At 40.3% G+C, this 21,720-nt stretch overlaps 1 protein-coding gene across 1 annotated transcript; it reads right to left on the bottom strand.

The window, feature by feature from the left end:
* Positions 1-1,229: 1,229 nt before the first annotated feature.
* Positions 1,230-18,039, bottom strand: CISD2 (CDGSH iron sulfur domain 2). The gene is made up of 3 exons (XM_004703288.2): positions 17,895-18,039; positions 4,781-4,995; positions 1,230-2,233 (listed from the first exon to the last, which is right to left on the bottom strand). Exons 1-3 carry the CDS (start codon positions 17,995-17,997, stop codon positions 2,144-2,146), a joined length of 408 nt encoding a protein of 135 aa, XP_004703345.1. The 5' UTR covers positions 17,998-18,039; the 3' UTR covers positions 1,230-2,143.
* Between the last annotated feature and the right edge of the window lie 3,681 nt (positions 18,040-21,720).

Consider the following 21,720-nt stretch of genomic DNA (forward strand, 5'->3'; position numbering starts at 1 on the left):
TGGATAGTTTTCTATCAAGAAAAACATTCCATGACCATCCACTAAGATTCCCAAACTCCTAGAGAAGGAATTTTTCTAAAACCTGTGTTCAACTGGGGGGAATTAAATGATTAATCTGACAGTGAAGCTCTTACGGATGTTGAAACACACACACACACACACACACACACACACACACACACACACACACACCAAACCCGGACAACGGCCCCAGCAATGTTGTATTTCTTCTCCCAAATAACAGGTAACAAGAGGAAGGTAAAAGAATTTTTGACTTAGATCGGGTAAAATCTCAAGTTCAGACTTTGTTCCTAGCCCTTAACTTTACAATTCCTGCTGGTGGTCATTCAAAGGGAAGGTCACCCAACAGAAACGTCTGGTATTTCATGTAGCAATGGGTGTCGTGTGATACAGGTGCCACACTAAGCAAGCAGCAAGCAGACAGAGGCTGGGATGTGCTGTTGTCTGCCTTTGAGTCACTGAGGACTCATGTGACAGATCTGCCCCACAGGGTTTTCTTGGCTATAATCTTGCCAAGAAATCAAGCAGATGCCAGAGGTTTCTTCTGCAGAGCAACTGGTTGGGTTCAAACCACCAACCTTTTTGTCACCAGAGTTGCTTACTCTGTAGTGTACGGAAGTCTGGTGATGCAACTGTTAATCTGAATATAAGAGGGTAGGACTTGCTCTACTGGGCTTCTTAGAGCTTCCTTTCATATAGACAAAGAAAGTTAAAGTGATTTGGCATTTTAATGTATATAAGTGCTCAACTAAAGCTTTTAAGTATTTTTCCTTCTGGAACCTTGAAAAACATCATAAAAAAAGGAAGCACAGTAAAGTCCTGGAGATCACCTCTCGCCAAACCACAGAAGCATAAGAAGGGACAATGAACACCAGGGAGAAAAAGCTTCTCAGAACAACCAACCTAGGAAAACAAAGACAGCATCTAGCCAAAACCCAAATTCCAAAGGCACGAAGGTCGGGAAAGACGAGCCCAGGAAGTGGGAAGAGCGGAGGGGGCTGTGCGCAACATCACAAAGCAAGGTGTGTACAAACAAAAGGGGAAACATTTGCTCTGGACGCTTTCACCCCAACCACAATGAAATGTTCACATACAAAATAAGGTCCAGTGAACTACAAATATTAGAATTTCAATGACAAACTGAAGGGAAGCTATTCATATGCAATTTACAGTGTAAGATGAAACTACATAGACTCTTAACAGGAAGCTGAAAATTAGATTTTCCAGTTTATTTTGCAAACTTTTTTTTGTATTTTATGTTTTTATGGTTTACACTGCTTCAAACAGGAAAAAGTTCACATAAATACAATTTGAACATGAAGTTACTATCATTTTCATATGAATTCGGGTTTATTTGATTTCTAATTGACTTTAATTCAAAGTACTGCAGGCTGTGAGTTAGCGGTATGTGCTGCCAGCCCTGCCCACTCCATTATTAAGTCACAGCTCCATAGACACACAAAATATACACATAAACAGATACAAACAAGACTTTTGTAAACTAAACAAATCTTTTATAATATAAATAGCTGTTCCTGGTAGGAGTTTTTTATATCCAGTTTACTTCTTTCCTGAAATGGAGCTATCCGTATAAATTATACAGGAACCTCTATAAAGGTAAGAGTTTACACCACAGTAAACACTCAGGCAATTCAGGATGGCAATATTTATCTCCTAAAAAATGAACTGTGAGAGGTCAAGAAGAAAAAATCACTTCAAATGCCCAAAACAAGACAACTGAAAAATAATATAATTATCGGTGTAGGGGAAAAAATTACTATACTTTCTGTTGAAAATATTGATATACAAACAAGCACTTTTAGACCCATTAGCAACAATTTAGCTAATCCCAATTAAGTGTTGAGAAGTTGCTGATTTTATTATTGAAAGATAAAGGAACTCTTAGAAGCCATAATGAGACTTTACAATTTAATGTTTATATAAATGACAGTACCAAATATAAACAGTAGTGTAGCAAGAAAATAAATTGGCAGAAATAATTATCCAGTCAGTAGAAATAATTAAGACCACCATTTCAAAGATTTCCTATAGACAAAGAATGAGAAAATATTGTTATAAGATTTTACAGCACATAATTCAATTCTTCCCCGTTTTATCACTATTACACTTCTTTCTTCTTCAGTATTAATGGACCCACATTGTCTCCTGTCAATTCATTGTGTTTGTTATGTGAACCATCACAAGCAGGAAACTAGAAAGAGAAACAGAATTACATGTTTTTTAAAAATATGATTCAATAGAAAATGTTTGAAATACTCATAAAGCATAGTACTTTTCTTACGGAAACTAAAACCAACCGGCAACCACCATGCACTTTTCCTCAGGAGCAGATGTTGGTAGCTTCTGACTAAACAATGAGATTCCATTTTGCCATCATTAAATTGGTTCTAAGTTGACTACCTTTTTAAAAGTTTTCATTACTTTTGACTTTACTATTAGTATTTTTACAAGTCTTAACACTGATCTTCTGCAAGTGAACATTGAGAAAGTAAACTTTGTGCTGCAACATTATATGTGGTAAGGTTTAGAAGAAAAAGGAGGCAGTCATGTTAACTTAAATATAGTCGACCCTCTAAATTGTAGTTTTCTTCCGCTGCAGATACAACCAACTGCAGGTGGGAAATATTTGGAGGGATAAAGCAATCAAGTAGTCAAAGCAATCCCTCAAAGGCTAAAGAGGGTTTAAAAATCCAATTTACATTGAATTAAGTATAAATAATGCAGAAATTATATAAGATATACAGGAAGATGTATAATACTGTTATGCACATACAAATTCTACAATATTTGAGATATGGGACTTTTGCATCTGCAGATTTTGGCATCTTAGAAGGATCCCGGAAACCAATCCCTGCTGGTACCAAGCAACAGCACATTGCACATCAGGGACTGCCTGTATATTCTACATCTAATCTAACCTCAATTTGCTACCACAGCAAATATGACAAATAGTTAAATATATTACCATATATACGCGAATATAAGCTGAGTTTTTTCAGCACATCTTTTTTTTTTTAATTGTTTTATTAGGGGCTCATACGACTCATCACAATCCATACATACATCAATTGTGTAAAGCACATTTGTACATTCATTGCCCTCGTCATTCTCAAAACATTTGCTCCCCACTTAAGCCCCCGGCACCAGGTCCTCATTTTTTTCCTCCTCCCTCCCTGCTCCCCCCTTCAGTACCTCTTTTATGCTGAAAAAGCCCCCTAGTTTTTTGTGGTAAAATTAGGTGCTGAGGCTTATACTCGAGTATATATAGTATTTGGTGTCAGTTTGTAATCAATACAAAATAAAGTACGTTTAAATAAAAATCAACATAAATGCTTCTTTTCTCTGGAGTCAAAATTTGAGCTCATTCACTTTTACACAGATTTTTAAGATTTTAATTGTAATTTAAATTTCATGTTTTGTTAATACAACTCAAATTGTAAGTTTTTGGAAAAACATTAAAAATAGGCTTAAGGAAAACAAAGTTCCCCACAATCCACCAAGAAACAGAGACAAATTAACCTTTTTATGTATTTTTTCTTATGTATTTAATGTGTCTATAGGAGCGCAGGGGGTGCTATTGGGTACTTGCTGGACTGTAAAGAGCAAGGTCAGTGATTTAAACTGACCAGCAGTCCCAAAGGAGAGAGAGGAGGGTTTTTGCTCCTATAAAGGGTTAAACTAAGTCTCGGAACCCAATGGAGCAGTTCTACTCTGCTCTGTGGGGCAGAGTCACGATGAATCAGAACTGACTCAATGGCAGTGGTTTTGGGGGGATACTCATACTGTAGTTTGTTTTTCTTATATTACATTGTGATCTCATGACATTAAACATTCTTTAAAAGCATGATTTCTGTGGCTTAGTACCATTCCATCCATTTGCATAATACTATATTTGAATCACTTCCCCCTAAATTGTTCTAGTATGCCTTTATAAATTTTGAACATTAATTTACTTCAAAGTCCAAATATCCTATGCACAAAGTAATAGTAGAAGCAGATTTCATCAATAGCTTTTAGTAATCATCATTTCAAACTCCTTTATAATATCCACATCAAAAGTTTCTAAAAATAACTGTTTACATAAATCATTTCAGTGAATCCACAATGCCTGTTATATTAGTAAGTGAGCAGATTTTCAAAAACTGATGCTCAAAGAAATAAGAAAATTAAGTAATTTGCCTAACCAGAGTCATATTGTAAGTATTAGACACCAAATTTGGACATAATTTATTTTGACTCCAAAGTGCCAGCTCTTTTCCAAAAGTCTTTCTTTTTTTCCTCAAAGATTACATGCATTTTAAAAGCAAAGTATTACATAACTTCTTAAATTTTTTCAACTCCTGACCACTTGTTGCTTGAGAAATTTGCAACATGGTAAAATTCTGCTGAAAACACCTTAAGAGTCATTGCGCATTTGATTTTAATTAATTTTTGTCGCTGCAGGTTCAGAAAACCTTTGACTGTTGCCAAATTTTTGGCAACCTCCACATTCATTTCACCTGGGGTCCCACAATTTAAGAAGCTGTGCTCTAGGCAAAGGCTGAACCATGGGGAAATAACAGATTCCTGTGCTTTCTTGCTGCTGTAACTTTTCAAATTTGAACTTTGGGAAAAGAGACGCTCAATATTGAATACTATAAACACATTTCTTATCTTCCAGAATCTCAAATCTGGGATTTCAGAAGCAAGACATTCAGGCTGCACACGCTTTGCTGTGAATGTAATGAAGACATCTTACTGTCTTGGAACGCCAGCACCGACAATAAGCTGCTTTCGTGAGACACAGATCCTCGATGTTTATTTCATTCACAACTTTGGGATTTTCCTTTTGTATTTTAAGATTAATCAAGCTATCCTTCTGCTGCTTTTTCTTCGAGAGGAATGGGCGGACTGCAAGGTAGCCAAGGAGTGCAAGCACGCCCAGAAAAGGCAGCAACCGAAGCCATTCTGAAACTAAACAGACACAGATGTTAGAATTGTAGGTGCTTCGTTGAAGTTAGTGCAAAACTGCATGTCTGCTTTCCTTGAGAGTTCTTATTTACCAGCTCTCGTTAAAACTAAAGAATCACACAATCTAGCGAGCTACACGTAGGACAACACCTTGTTTCATATTAAGGGTTAATGTGAGATACCGGTTGTTAGAAAACTGAGTTTTGAGAAGTCCCATTTCAAATATCCTACCTCGCTGTCCCCATGAGGTGTACGATCACCATAATGAACGCAAACAAAATTCAATGTGCCATAGATTTTATAGTTTAAAAAGCCTTTTCACTTTTTTTTCACCCTTTTTTTCCTTTGTACCATGTCTAAAACCATACAACAAAATAGCCACAAAAATTCAACAATGGTTTATAAGTTAAGAGTCACTGGCTGGCTTACAGAACACATCATGAATTTCATATTTAAAGATCCATGCCCATCTTGTCTCATCTCATCTACTGCGTCTCCCAATGTGCCACCATTTACCCACTGCCTTCCAGCTTCCTGCTTCCATTCCTCTCTTTCCTGCCCTGCTGGACTTCGTCCTTTAGATTTTAAATAGCTGATTGATCTAAGGTGTTTACCTCATTAAGTTGTTATTGTTCCCCTTCAAACTCAAACTCAAGGGCGTTGACTCATACTGACCCCATGTGGACTTCCAAGACTGTAAACTATTTGCAGAAACAGAAAGTGCAGTCTTTTCTCCCACGTAGTTGATGGTGGTTTCAAACTGCCAACCATGTAAATTGCAGCCCAACACGCAACCACAACAACACCAAGGCTCCTTCTGTTCCCCTTATACACCCGTTGATGGTTTTGCCTGAAGGGTGGGTTCACTTCCAGATCTGAAGTGTAACTGAGGGCCATAGTCTTAGGGGTTCCACCAGTCTCTATCCAACCAGTAAACTTGGTCTTTTTTTAAATGATTTTCAATTGTACCCCATATTTCTCTCCCTCTCTATCTAGGGCCTTCTAATATGATCCTTTTCAAAACAGTTGGTAACAGAAGCCAGGCACCATCTAGTTCTTCTAAGATTCATTTTTAATGATAATTATGCAATACCTGCCATGACCAATTCACGTTCTTTTGTGTCCTTTTTAATACCTAAAGAAATATTTGAGTATGTAAGAGCTACTATTTAAAGAATAGAAACATTCATATATTGAATGGTCTCATTGTAAGATATAACATCATTCTCTAAATATTGGTTCAATGCCTTCTGGAGTACCCACCACTATTTTAGGTGACAGCAATTACAAGTGACATAAAATAACATACCAGGAAACTAAGATAAATATTTCAGCATGCATTTATCAAACGTCTGTTAATAAATCTGTTGCGAATCCTTTCTGTTCTTACGGAGTTACTATTTAACTTACGTCACTGAGCCTTGATTCCCTGCTAGCATTATATAGAAATAACTTGATAAAGAAAAGAAACCAAAGGGCCAGATCAAATCCAGGGATACATGTGGTAGCCAACTAAAGGGAAGGGAAAAAGTAAAAAAAGAAAAAGAAAGAAACGGGTAGTGGGGGAACAGGGCACTAGCCCACTCAAGGGGGGAGTAATTGTTTATATCTCCACAGGGAAAGAGGGGCCAGACTTCAACCCGGTGCTCCAAGATGTGAATGCAACATACAGGCATGGAGCAGAGAACCAATGGAGAGGTCTGAGGGGCCAGCCCCAATCCCAACTACGTGGACACCTGCCCCTCCCCCCAGAAAAATTTATTTCAGAGGACAGCACTGAAGCTGCAGCTCAGGGAGAGGGACTTGTCTGTTCAGGGAACACGGGAGCAAATGAAGGGGGAGGAAGAGAGAGTGAAGCACATCCTGGCCCACCAAACCTTGAGGATGACATCCCAGCTCAGAGCAGCCAATCCACACAGACGACCATATGGCCGGCCCCACTATGCGACACTACATCTCTCAAAGACCCATAGCTCTACAGGGGACAACACTGGAGACACAGTGTGGGAATAGCACCCAATCTGATTCCACCACACTGAGGCAAAACACTAAGGGTATGCAACAGAATAGCAAGGGAACAGAGCAACCAAGCCCCTAGGGAATACCAAAAATAAACTTTGGGGCCAGGGCATGGCACACCCATCAGACTCAACTGCACAACACTCCTAAAGGCCAACAAATAGTCCTTGAATTAACTACAGGCATTTCTTTGTTGTGGTGGTGGTGGTTGTTTGTCATTGGCATTTGGTTGTTGTTGTTTTGTTTTCTTTTGTTGCTTTGTTTAACTCTGTCTTGTTTTTGTGCATGTTATTATCTCTGCAAGTCTGTCTAAGTAAAATAGACTGGATGAACAATCTGGAGGAGAAAACAATGGGACAGATGGTTGGTGGGGACATGGGAGAGGGAGGGGGGTGTGTGAAGAAAGTGGTGTTAACAAACCCAGGGACAAGGGAACAACAAGTGATCCAAATCGGTGGTGAGGAGGCCTGGTAGGGCGTGATCAAGGGTAATGTAACCGAGAGGAATTACTGAATTACTGAAACCCAAATGAAGGCTGAGCATGATGGTGGGACAAGAGGAAGGTGAAATGAAACGGAGGAAAGAACTAGGAGGCAAAGGGCATTTATGGAGGTGTAAATAAATTCATTTACATATGTAAATATATTTACATATGAGGATGGTGAAATAGATCTATGTGCATATATTTATAGGTTTAGCAGATGGACATTAAGGTAGCAGATGGACACTAGGCCTATACTCAAGTACTCCCTCAATGCAAGAATACTTTGTTCTATTAGACTGGCATTCCATGATGTTCACTTTCCCAATTCGATTGCTGAAGACAACGCGAGTTCATAAGCAAAAGTGAAGAAAGCTGATGTTGCCAGGATATCAAAGGATAGAGCATCTGGGGTCTTAAAGGCCTGAAGGCAAACAAGCAGCCATCTAGCTCAGAAGCAACAAAACCCACATGGAAGAAGCACACCAGCCTGTGTGATCACAAGATGTCAAAGGAATCAGGTATCAGGCATCAAAGAACAAAAAAATCAAATCATTGTGAATAAAGGGGAGTGCAGATTGAGGACCCAAGACCCATCTGTAGGCAACTGGACATCCCCTTACAAAAGGGTCGTGGGGAGGAGATGAGCCAGGCAGGGTACAGGGTAGCAATGATGAAACATACAACTTTCCTCTAGCTCCTAAATGCTTCCTCCCCCCCACCCCACTATCATGATCCCAATTCTACCTTACAAATCTGGCTAGACCAGAGGATGTACACTGGTACAGATAGGAACTGGAAAAACAGGGAATCCAGGACCAGTGCTGAGTGGCAACACCGGGAGGGTGGGAGGTAGGTTTGGTGGAAAGGGGGAGCCGATTACAAAGATCTACATATAACCTCCTCTCTGGCGGATGGACAACAGAACAGTGGGTGAAGGGAGACGTCGGACAGTTTAAGATATGACAAAATAATAATAACATATATCAACAGTTCATGAAGGAGGGGGGATTGAGAAGGGAGGGGGGGAAATGAGGAGCTGATACCAAGGGCTCAAGTAGAAAGCAAGTATTTTGAGAATGGTGAGGGCAACAAATGTAAAAATGTACTTGACACAATGGATGGATGTATGGATTGTGGTGAGAGTTGGACAAGCCCCCCAATAAAATGATTGAATTAAAAGAGAGAGAAAAGAAACTAAGAGATTATGTGCTAATGATAAATGAATAGGATATGCTAAGAATGCCATTGTATTACCTAATAAGTTGTTGTTTTAAACAACTGTATATGGTAGGTACTATTACAATTCCCATTTTACCAGTATGTAAACTGTAGCTTAATCAGGTTTAGACCAAAACCCCTAAATCCAAAATCTTTTCTCAAACCACGAGACAACAAATCCAATAGATCTGAAATGAAATATACTCTTTTCTTGGTATAACACCTCCTAAGAGATCACTGTTATTAATTAATGATTGTAAGAAAGGCTGGGTTATACCAATTCTTCTCGAATGATTACTTTTGATGGGACACCATGGGGATAAAGCCCAAACCAGTTTGTTATGTAATCTCAATATTTAGCACCAATAAGAGTCCCTCACATGAAAATACACACAACAAATAGTAGCTTTTATTAGTAGACTATGGACACAGACAGGAAAGTATTAGTAACTCCTTTAAAAAAAAATTATTTTGCCACATCAACTTGCCTGCACTGTATGGTAGGAATCTTCAGTGATATATCTTTCCGTTCTCAGAAGGAAGCTCTTCTGTAACTTGTCTGTCATATTGGTTGTCAGAAAATCATAACCAGAGGACAGATTCTCTGATTGAATTAAAGTTCTGGAGAGTACACAGAATTGTTGCAGAGCTGTTCAGTACTGTTCAGTAGGGTAGCCAACATCCAAACAAGGCTATGTAATTTTAATGAATATAAGCAAAACTTTAATTCAATTTCTTATGACCCACTAGTCACACTTACAGACTTATAAGCCACCGTGGCTAGTTAGGCTATTATATTTCCATCACCACAAAAGACTTTAGACAGTACTGTTATGAAGCATTGGTTCTACAAAGTACCATTGCTAGCATGAATAATAACGCCAGTTATTCCCTAAGCAGGTTTCTTGTGTTGTTGGCACAAAGCGCCTTCTCTTGGCAATGCCTTTTTCTCCACCTGGTGTGCCTAATTTATATGGACCATCCAATATTACTTCCTACAGAACTCTTCCCTGATTTCATAAAGCACAACGAATCATTTCCTCTGTACTTCTAAGGCCCCTTTCTTATGTGTCTGCGATCAAAATCCTGTTATTTATTACCTGTTTGCAAAATAGGCTCCTGCATAGGCCTTCAAAGAAAAAAGTTGTGATCTACAAGCCCTGACACACAAGGATGATTCATAAGAGGGTTACCCAAAAAACCCCCAGAATATCGCACCTCTCCCCAAGCTTTGTACTTAAATTTTTTTTACAAAACAACCTATCACCTTCAAAGTACTCTCCATTACTCTTAATACAATTGTCAAATCTGCAATTGCATTCTTGGAAACACTTTTCAAACTCATCTGTTTGGATGGCTGACAGCACCTCCCTCATTTTTTTTCTTCACCTCTTCTACATCGTCAAATCTGTCTTTTCATGTCCCTCTTCATTCGTGGAAACAAAAAAAGTCACACAGAGTGAGGTCAGGTGAGTAAAGTCCATAGGACAAGAGAGGCATGCTGTTTTTTGCCAAAAAGTGGTGCATGAGATGGCTACATAATCTGGTACATTGCTGTGGTAGCAAAACCAGTCCCCCTGTTGTGGCACACTCAATACAATCTTTTCAGAACCTCTAAACATTGCTGTGGTAGCAAAACCAGTCCCCCTGTTGTGGCACACTCAATACAATCTTTTCAGAACCTCTAAACAGAAGGCTTTATTAACAGTCTGACCAAGTGAAATGTACTATCCCCCTCACATAAAAAACAAAATCAAATGAGCACTGTCTAGATCTTTGATTTCATTTGATGAGCTTTTTTTGAACGAGGTGACAATGGCATCTTCCACTGGCTTGATTAATGTTTGCTTTTGGGGTCATCAGAATAGCAAGTACCATGTCTCCTCACCAGTAGTGACCTTGAAAAAAAGGCTTGGGTCACACTTCAGAGCTGTTCTTTCAAAGCACAGAATGTTTCCACTCAATGCTCCTTTTCCTAGTCAGTCAAAACCCGAGGCACGAATTTTGCAGGGACCCTTCTCATTCCCAAATTTTCCATTAAAATTCGCTGAACTAAGCTCCAACATAATCCAGATAGCTTCCCATCTCTTCAATGGTCCATCGTCAGTCTCCACGCACAAGTGCACCAATTTTGTCAACACTTTGTCTGTATGGGAAGTTGACGGACCTCCAGAATGAGGTTTGTCATCAATGGACATTTCACTTTTTTTAATGAGAAAACCACTCATACACTTCAGTTTTTCCCATAATACTGTCCCTGTAAGCTGTGTTCAGCATCACAGCAGTTTCTGCAGCGTTTCTCCACAGCAGGAAACAAAATCTCACAGCCACATGCTGTTTTCTTAAATTGGTCATCACAAAAAAACGAAGTTCAAGCTAAACTTCTTTTACTATGAAAAAATTCACTGTGACCACAGAGAAACTTCCCAGGTGACACCACTAGGTGCACTAGCTCAGAAAAAGTTGTTCAGTGTTCCCCTAGCAGGGAAAAAGGTGTATTATGAAAGTTCTGCCCAGTGGAGCTTTATTTCTGGTTGGGTTGGGTTTTTTTTTTTTATACCCCTGGTATATTTTTAGCAAGTGACTTATGAATTAATGTAAATAATGTCAATCACTTTTTCTCACTCACTACATTATATTGTAATTACGGGAGGCACTGTAGGTTAGGTATTGGGCTGCTAATTGCAAGGTTGGTGGTTCAAACCCACCACCTAGCGCTGGGGAGAAAGAGGAGGGTTCTACCTGGTAACTATTTACAAAGCTTCAGAACCTCTATACAGCAGTATTTCCCAAAATCAGTGATAATAATGTCCCCTTGGGAGACACTGGAACAATGGAGCGGAGGGAGGCAGAGCAGATAATTACATGTTCCTCTTTATTTTGGATGATGGGTTATAGCATAAAAGTTTTCATTGTCAGCAGGGCACTAGTTTTTTTTCTGGAAAGGATGCAGTAGACCCAATAATATTAGGAACATGCTATATAGGGTCCTTATGGGTCAGAATTGAATAAATGGCATGGAACTTGGTTTCATTTTCTAGGTTTAAGTAATAAGTTCATGGTTACTATGGGTCCCAGCAGCTAGTGTAGTATCTTGTTAGTCATTTGATAATTGATTGTTTAATGTAAAATAACATTAAATATTATTAATATACATATTGGCATTTGGGATAACTGCTGTAAGTTCTAATACATTGGCCTTCGACTCATGGCTTTTAAATGTTAACACTGTAAATTAAAATACAGTAAGACTTAAGAAAAAAATTCAACCACCCTTCTCATTGTTATCAAGACAATTACAATTCCTGGTGGCCCTGTAGGACATTGTAGAACTGCCCCCATGGGTTTGAAAGATTAGCTTTTTATTGGAGTAGAAAGCCGCATCTTTCTCCTGTAGAGTGGCTAGTGCTTTCAAACTGCTGACTTTGTGGTTTAGCAGCTCAACACATAAGCCACTGTTCCACTTGCCCAGTACTAAAGATATAAAAATTATAAGACACTGTCCTACTGCTAAGCAGTTTTTCATCTTGTATGGACTGCAGACTAACGAAACAGATTATAGTGTTGTGGATCATATAAGCAATACAAAGAAGAGAGAAACTAATTCAGGAAGTAACACGAACAGGATTTGGTGAATATGTACAGAGCTTGAAGTAAATGGAGTAAGTGAAGCTCATTCTTGATTCCTAGTTTCATGTTTAGGACCAAAAGGACTATGAACAGTAAATTAATGAGCAATTAATTTTTTTTTTCACTATCAAGAACAATGTTCCAAGTGTCCCAGTAACTAGAACATAACCTGCCCAGAAGTGTTGAGCTGCTGGCAAGTGCAAGGTCAGCTGCTCAGAGGATAAAGATGAGGCTATCTGCTCCAGTAAAAATTTACAGCCTTGGAATCCCTAAATCGGGTTGCTATGAGTCAGAATTGGAACAATGGCGGTGGGTTTTTATAGTAGTTGCTCAATAAATATTTGATGACTTGAGGAATTTAAAATTGTAAAATAGGACGGGGAGAGATTTTGACAACTCCATAAATCTTTTCCTACATTTTCAAAGGAAAGGGTTACTATTCTTCAATCTTTCTGAAATAATCTTATAAACTGTGGTGAACTGAAATTTCTTAATATGGCTCTTCTATACATGTCCCTGTAATTCGCAACAAATGGTTACGTGAGACTATGCAAATAATGAGTAAAAAACACTACTGGAGATCGGAGAGGGGGATGGTGGAGATTGGCCAGTTTGGGTTACCATTCCTCCACATGTAAGAGAGCATCTCAAAAGCAGGAGGGAATTCCTGGGACCACCAATGAAGCACTTTGAAGATCCCTGGCTGAACTCTGAGATGCTCACCTTCCCGACTCGATCGCTGAAGACAAAAATGGGTGCACATAAGCAAATGTGGTGAAGAAAGCTGATGGTGCCCGACTATCAAAAGATATAGCGTCTGGGGTCTTAAAGGCTTGAAGGTAAACAAGCGGCCATCTAGCTCAGAAGCAACAAAGCCCACATGGAAGAAGCACACCAGCCTGTGTGACCACAAGGTGTCAATGGGATCGGGGACCAGGCACCAAAGACCCAGAGCAAAAAATCATAATGTGAATGAGTTGGAGTGCGGAGCGGAGGCTCAAAGCCAATCTGTAAGCAATTGGACATGCCCTTACAGAAGTGTCATGGGGAGAACACAGGCCAGTCAGGATGCAGTATAGCCCCGATGAAACATACATCTTTCCTCTGGTTCTTTAATGCTCCCCCCACCCCCACCCCTGCTATCATGACCCTAATTCTACCTTACAAATCTGGCTAGAGCAGAGCATGTACATGGATACAGATAAGAGTTGGCAACACAGGGAATACAGGACAGATAAACTCCTCGGGGCCATATTGAGTAGCCATACCAGGAAGGGAAGGGGAAGGTCGGGGGAGAAAAGGGGAACTAATCACAATGACCTACCTATAACCCCCTCCCAGGGGGATGGACAACAGACAAGGAGGTAAAGAGAGACATCGGACAGTGCAAGACATGAAAAATTAATAATAACTTATAAATTATCAAGGGCTCATGAGGGAGGGAGGAGGAGGAAGGGGGGGGGGGGGAAATGAACTGATACCAAGGGCTCAAGTAGAAAGAAAATGCTTTGAAAACGATGATGGCAACATATGTACAAATGTGCTTGACACAGTGGATGGTTGTATGGATTGTGATGAGAGTTGGACGTGCCCCCAATAAAATAATTTAAAACAAACAAACAAACCAAAAAAAAGGTCCCTGCCTGAGGCGGCAAACGCAGCAGATGCCATGCCATGCTGAGACCAGAGACCAAGGGGAGTAACCCCTGTAACAGAGCAGAGGATCAGCACTGACACGAAGAGACTGGGAGGCAGAGCAATAGGCAGACTTCCTGGCAAAGGAAGACAGAGGCCAAAGGGCCATGTGACTGAGAGGCTGGGAATCAGAGACCAAGCTTTTCAGGGGCTACTTCCTCCAATGTGGGGGCTGAGACTTCTTCGTTGTCTGTTCTTAGTCTGGAAAAAGCACTGATCAATCAATAACCAAAGAGTGTATCTTTACTGTTTTATAGTAAACAGTGCTTTGTAGTAAACAGTAAACTTCCCTAGTAAACTTCCAAAACCATGAGAGCTAGCTGAGAGTTGTGTGTGGCCATCACAACGGCCTCTGCGCCATTTTCACACAGAAAGTGTAATTACCTAAAAACTCACCTTTAATTCCATTATGTCGTCTTTTTAAAAATTGAGGAAATTTTAAAATACCAATTTAAATTTAAATGAAGAGGTCTGTTTAGGTCTAAGAACTTGACCATTAAATGCATCCCTACAGCCACACAGCAAATAATATGTAAATGTTTCTCACTTCAGAAAGTAACCCCCTGCTCTTCTACTCCCCATAACTGATTTAATTAAAGTGTCTTCCACACAACATAATTTTTTTTGAAAATTTCCCAAAGTATCAATAATTTGTTCCTTTTCAAACTTATGTTTTCCACCATATGGATTCTTATGTTGGTAGGTGCGTGTCCGTTTTTAGCTATGTGAACATGGCTCCTATAAACACGCTAGTACCGATCTTTTGTAGAAGATACTGGCAATTCTATTCCACTTCTGAATAACACAACTGTCTTTAGAGCAATCAGCTCTAATGTATGTGTACATCCGAGGAAAAAATCATAATAAAAGTCTTAAAATTCATTCCTTTGTCTTTTATGAGTAAAAACCTTTATTTTAAAGAAGTCAACTAGCTCAAGTGGACAAGAACTACTTTCAAAGTGTCATGGCTAGCTTCTAAATCTTGAAATAAATGACTGAATGGCAAGGTTACTTTTGTTCTATTATGAAGCTCTACAAGCTAACTGGGCATGTTTTTCTCTCTTTCTTATTTAAAACTGAACTATTAGATAGAATACACTGTACTTCCAAAGGACGGGATCACATTTATTTATTTTAGAAACCTGACTCTTAGAAAATCTGACCTAAATAAATTGTGTCTGATCACTAAGGATTATCTATATTTAAATACTGCCCGGAAACTCAGACTCTCCATGTGTTTACTAAGAATGCAGAGTCATCATGAGAGAGTTAATTGCTTAAAAAAAAAACCTGCAAGGTCAAAATAGGGAAGAAAAATAGCACTAATATGATTGTATCCTCCTTTGCTCTTATTTGCAAAGATGGAAAATGAAAATATTTTCTCAATCTTTAAATAGTTGCTGAAAAAGTTGTCTTTCCTATTTTTGGTCCAACAAAGGTCTACATAATGGGCTCCATGCATATCTCATTCAGAAGCGTTAAATGTTATAACCTCTTTTGAAGAGATTAATAGTGAAAAATGGCCACTTAAGTTTTTCTTCCATGGTATTCTAAAACAGATTCTGCACTGAGAAACAGACTAACTCATTTTATTCACAATGCGTTTACTACAATTAGACTTCTTCCTGAATAAATAATAAATTCCTGAATAAATAAATAATCAAGCACGGCGAGAACTAAATTGTAAACACTATGCAATGGGACAAAGTATATGCTATTACTTCTTGGAAGATGGGGTCTAGTGATCTACTTCCAAGAGTTAGCCATTGAAAATTCCATGACTCCCAGCTCTGCTCTTACATTCACAGGGTCATCATGAGTGGTGAGCAACTCAAAAGCAACTGGTTATTGTTATTGTCTTGTTAAGACTTCATAAGGAAAAAAAATCCTCATTGCCATCATGTCAATACTCATAATGACCCTGTAGGGCAGGGAAGAACTGTGAGTTTATGAGACTGTAACTGTGAAGCGATAAGTACTACACTTCCTAATCAGCTTAAGGTACACTTAAAACACAAAACTAAAAATGATATAAAGTTAGCTACTATCAGAATCAAGTCATACAATTCAGGTTATACTGGATTTAGGTAGAAATAGGGAATATTTTTCTTTCTTGAATGTTAAAAATTCATCAGTTGATTTATGCCAATCATCAGCATGGCACATTAGCAACAAGGAACAAATGTCACAAAACGATCAAATCACTTTGACCTGGGATGACCACTTTCATGACTACACTTTCAAGGGTATAAGTTATCGCAGAAAAAGGCACCTGATAGAGAAAGGCACCTGATAGAGAGCTACTTACCACTAGTACATTAGGAATAAAAGCATATAGTGATGTTAATATGTTTATACAGCTGTTAGAATAATGTAATTACACTGAAATGTGTACATTTATGTAAACGAAATAAAAGTATAAATGCTTGACATAATTGCTGTGAATCTATTACAACATACTGCTGTGTGACTCAGAGTTGATCCTGACTCAAATTGCCCCTGCCTGACAGAGTAAAATTGCCCCATATCGCTTCTCAGTCTTTTGGCTACAATCAAGTATAGTGTAGAATTGCCCTATAGGGGCAACAGATCACCAGATTTTCTCCCACAGTGCAAGAGGGTGCCTGGCGGGTCTTAGCAGACCATTACCTAACACTTACTGCATAACTCCCCACGCTGGCTCCAATTCAGTTACCTCCGATTGTAAACCTTTAGGGAAGCAGACCTTCCTCCCTTGAGTAGCTGGGTTTGAAGTGCACTTTTTGGTTAGCAGTCCAATGCTTAACCCACTGACCAAGCAGGGCTTCTCTGTATTTGTTAATTCATTATGGCCTTAGTTCCTCACCACCCTACTCTATGAGTCTGATTTACTGGCATCCCCTCTTTACTATGTAATACCTAGAAACAAACAAACGGTTCCAAGTGTCTGCATTCCGGATAGAGACTGTGAATCAGTAACTGTGAAATCATAAATTGTGGGATTTTGTAGCTCATCCTTCAGTTTCCATTTGTGAGCTATGGCCCCGCAGGCCAGTGTTTGAATGCTTTCTGGATAGTTTATCTTCTGTCCAACCTGAGTCACCTCAGCTGCCCAAGCCCCAGAGTAATGGAAATGACCCCAGATGCCCTGGGAATGGATCAAGGTTATTTTATGCTCCTAATAACACAGCCACATATGTGTTACCGTGCTGTGTCCGTATTTCTTTACGACACTCACTCCCTTCCACAGGGGTAAAATCCACTGGTGCGCGAGCTGCCCATTACAGAGAAGGCCCATTGCATGGGAGGCAGTGGCTACTCCTTGTATTTTGAGCCGAGGCGCAAAGACCCATCCAGAGTACCTAACCTTCAGTGACTCCGCGGGAGAAAGGCGTGGCTTCCTAATCCCGTGAGGAGTTGGTCTCGGAAACTGCAGGCGCACTTCTACCCTCTCCTACAGAGCCACTACGAGTCGGCATCAACTCGATGGCACTGAGCTTGGGGGTTTGGGTTTTAGATGACGAGGAGTTGGCCTGTTGCAGAACAAGGCAGCACAGTGCAGAGTGCGCCGGTCCGGACAGATGCGGGACAGGTGCAGGAGGTGAGACTGGCCCGCTCCCTCGGCATCTTGCCTGTGAAAGCCCGGTCCTTCGCCATGAAAGGGGACTGGCGAGAGGGCCGCCCCGCGCCGCGGGGTGGCGTCGCACGCTCTTAGGAAGCCCTGGCACCTCGGCTCGCTCACCTCCCAACGCTGGGGGTCAAGGGTCACCGGCCGCTCGGCCAGCCTCGCCCCGCCCCTTGGCCCGACGTGCTGGCCCCACCACCCGCCACCACCGGGGACGTGAGGATGGGGCCTGACCGACGGGGAGGGGGTTACCTGTAAGCCGAGCAAACCCGGTAATGCTTTCAGGCACGGGGAGCCGCTTCAGATACGCAGGGAGCTGCACCTTCACAATGCGGGCCACGCTCTCCAGCACCATCGTCGCCGCTCTGCACCCGCGACCCGCGACCCGCGACCCGCTTCGCTCCCCCGGGGCGAACTGCCGCGCCTGCGCCCAGAGCGGAAGCCGCCGGGGTCCGCGGTGCTCCTTGGATCCGGTTCCCTGCGGCCGGCGGGAAGGAGTGGAGCTGCAGGCCTGCGAGGAGAGGTGACCTGCCGGGCGCCGATTGGCTGCGAGCGAGTGACGTGCGCGTCCCGCCGGCGCCGAGGGTCGGCGCGGCGTCCGAGGGGCGGAGCCTGTGGGACTCGTGGATGGTGCTGCTGCCTGCCTTGGGAATGGTGATTCGAAGAGGACTCCGATTGGGAGTTTGTCAAATGCTAGAGGTTAGCGAAAAGGACAGTGTATCTAGTGCGATAAAAATTGAGAGTACTTTGTAGCCCGAAAGTGCCTTTCAAAAGTGTTACTCTTTTCTTTCGCTCCTCCTCCCAATGGGTGCCTGCTTCCTAACGCTCGCCCTCGCCCCGAGCACCCCCTCCGCCCCGCTCTCCCTCACTCTTACAGGCCCGTGTTAAAAGGAGAAGATAAAAACCCCGAACTCAGAAATCCTTAAAGCTCTAGTGCTGGGCAATGTCTTACAACTCTGCTCCCAGGCCCTGAGGTTTTTAAGCTTCTTCTTGTTGTTTTTTTTCCGTAGATGTGTTCATTTAAGTTCCTTACACGGAACATTTTTCCCTTCGGTTAACTAAAACCTTGCCAAGAGTATGAAGCCTTCTGGTATTGTGTTGCAGGACTTGGACCTGAATCCTGACATATGCATGAAGGCCTTTGTACTTATTGTCACTTAAAATAAAAAAGACTGTGTAAGATACCTTTTAAAAAAAGCTATTATAGGAAAAATTATATTAAGGGTTGGGGAAGTGGATAAAGGAGAGCTGAGATCAAGGAGTTCAAGAAGAAAGAAAATGTTTGAAACTGATTGTGGTAACAATTGTATAATACTGCTTGATGTGATTGACCTATGGAATGTTAGGATATCTTTAAGAGCTCCCAATAAAATGATAAATTTCAAAAAAAATGATTTGCAGGGTGAAAGAAGCATCAGTTCCCAGAAACACCTTCCTTAAGGTGAGTGTGGTTCTCATTTTTGCTGATGTCAAAATATCTGAAGCAATGCATTTGCTGATTCCATGTGGTTGGTGGGTGGTGGTGCCGCCACATTGTGTCAGTTTCAACCCATAGCAGAACAAACTGCTGGGCCATGCACCATGTTCACAATGACCCCTGTGCAGCCACTGCCATCCATCTCATGGAGGGATGGTCTTCCTCTTGTTCCGCTGCCCCTCTCCTTTCCCAAGCATGTCCTTCTCCATGGACTTGTCTCCTAACAACATGTCCAAAGTATGTAACACTAAGTCTTGGGTTCCTTGCCCCTAAGACAGATTGGTTTGTCCTTTTAGCAGGCCATGGTACTTTCAGCCTTCTACAGCACCACGATTCAAATAGATCAGTTCTTCAGTCGGAATTCCTTATTCAGTGTCCAAACTTCCACATGCATCTGAAGGCCTTTGCAAATGCCATGGCTTGCCTTGGGTCAGGCACACCTTAGTCCTCAAGTAACATCCTTGCTTTTCAGCATCCTAAAGAGGTCTTGTGCAGCATATTTACCCACTGCAATGTGTCCTTTGATCTCCTGACTGCAACTTTCATGAGCATTGATTGTGGAACCAAGCAAGACAAAATCCTTGAGAACTTAAATCTTTATCCATTTATCAAGATAATACCTACTGGTCCAGTTGTGAGGATTGTGGTTTTCTTTACATTGAGTTGGAATTCATACTGAAGGCTGCCATCCTTGATCTTCATCAAGTGCTTCAAGTCCTCCTCGCTTTCAGCAAGCAAGTTTGTTTCACCTGTATATTGCAAGTTGTTAATAAGCCTTCCTCCATTCCTGATGCCACGGTAGTCTTCATATAATCCAGCTTCTGTGTGTGCGATGTGATGTATTAATATTGTGCCTCGTTGTTTATAGTTCTGAACACAAAACCAACAAGTGGATTCCAGCATTTCATTTTACCTAACAACTCTATGTAATAACTTTTGTTTTGCCCTTGATATTTTCATTTTAAAGCCTAGATAGAAAGGGATTTTTCATTTTCTTCACTGTTTAATATTTATGATTGCCCTTCACTAAAAATGAAAAAAATTGGCAATAAAGGTGTTGACTTAAATTTAGATAAAACTTTTCTATTATTTTACCCTCTTCAAAATTGCCAAAGTAAAATTAAAATGGAAATTCTAGAAAGATGTATACATAGTTATGACCATGAGCAATATAGAAGATAATATACCAAAGGATGATTAAAAGATGAATTTTTACATTGATTTCCCTTCAGTTGTCTTTTACTTTACGTTTGATTTGCTGGAAAAAGGGCCTGGGAACTTGTTCTTTAAATATCCTACAATGATGAAATTCAAACATCCTTTGGCCTTTTTGGTTGTTATTTTTTATTCCTGCTGGACTATTGGGAAGGTTGCATATTGGTCTGCTAACTGCAAAGTCCAAAATTAAAAATCACTAGCCTCACCTTAGGAGAAAGACAAGGCTTTCTTCTGTAAGGAGTTACAGTCTTGAAAAGTCACAGGGACAGTTCAGCCCTGTCCTATAAGGTCACTCAATGGCAGTGAATTTTGAGACTATTGGGAAGATGGTTGAAGGAGAAGACCTCCTTTATAAGTACATTAGACATGTTTCTTCTAAGTAAGTCCTTCGTCCATCTTGAAAGAGCAAAACATTGAGGGAAAAAAGAGGACCTGATGCCAGGGGCTTAAGTGGAGAGCAAATGTTTTGAGAATGATGAGGGCAATGAATGTACAAATGTGCTGTACACAATTGATGCATGTATGGATTGTGATAAGAGTTGTATGAGCCCCTAATACAATGATAAAAATAAATAATTTTTTTAAAAAAAGAGCAAAACATGCTGCACAGAACTTGGTTCTTGGTTATATTTTTAAAAGATTAAAAAAAATACAGTAATCAAGACATATAACATAGTAAAATGTTTAAGTGCCAAATGTACAATTCAATGGAACCACCACCTAGCTGAGAATATATAGAATGCATTAAAGACTTCAGAAGACTTCTGTGTGCCCTTCTATGTCTACTACTCAACCACCACCACTATTCTGTTGTTTTGCAAGTTCTTCAACTTCTTGTGTAATTTAATTTACAATATATAGTATTTTGGAGACTGGATTCCCCATTGCTGTTTATATGCATAGCTTTTTGCAGTTTCTAAGTAGAGGGAATGCTTTGAGTGGAATGTTGTTTTTTTTTTCATTTTGGCCTTAAAATAGAGGAGGTATAGATGTATAAATGAGCTAATTGTGCATATATTAATGTAGAAAAGGAAATAATGTCTAATCTTGACCTCCAAAATTCCCTATTGTTTATTAGGAAATATTTTCCTATGTTTCCTTTACTTTGAAATTTAAATTTTATTTTCATATTTATAAAACTTTATTTCATTTCTACAAGGCAGAGGCCTTCTTGGCAGTATGTGAAATACAGGAGCTAAAAATATTGTTTAAAATTAAAATGAGCATTATCAGGTCACCTTCTAATGTACTGTCCAGCAAATTCTCATGGAGTGTTTCACTGACCTACTTTACCAAACATGGTGTCCTTTCTAGTAAATGGTCTTTCTTAATGGTACACCCAAAGTAAGTGATAGCCCAGCATAATATCCATCTTTGCTTATA

The sequence above is a fragment of the Echinops telfairi genome, unplaced genomic scaffold (genome assembly GCF_000313985.2).
Source record: "Echinops telfairi isolate 266 unplaced genomic scaffold, ASM31398v2 ScPeMD7_7468;HRSCAF=8506_0, whole genome shotgun sequence".
Taxonomy (NCBI): Eukaryota; Metazoa; Chordata; class Mammalia; order Afrosoricida; family Tenrecidae; genus Echinops; species Echinops telfairi.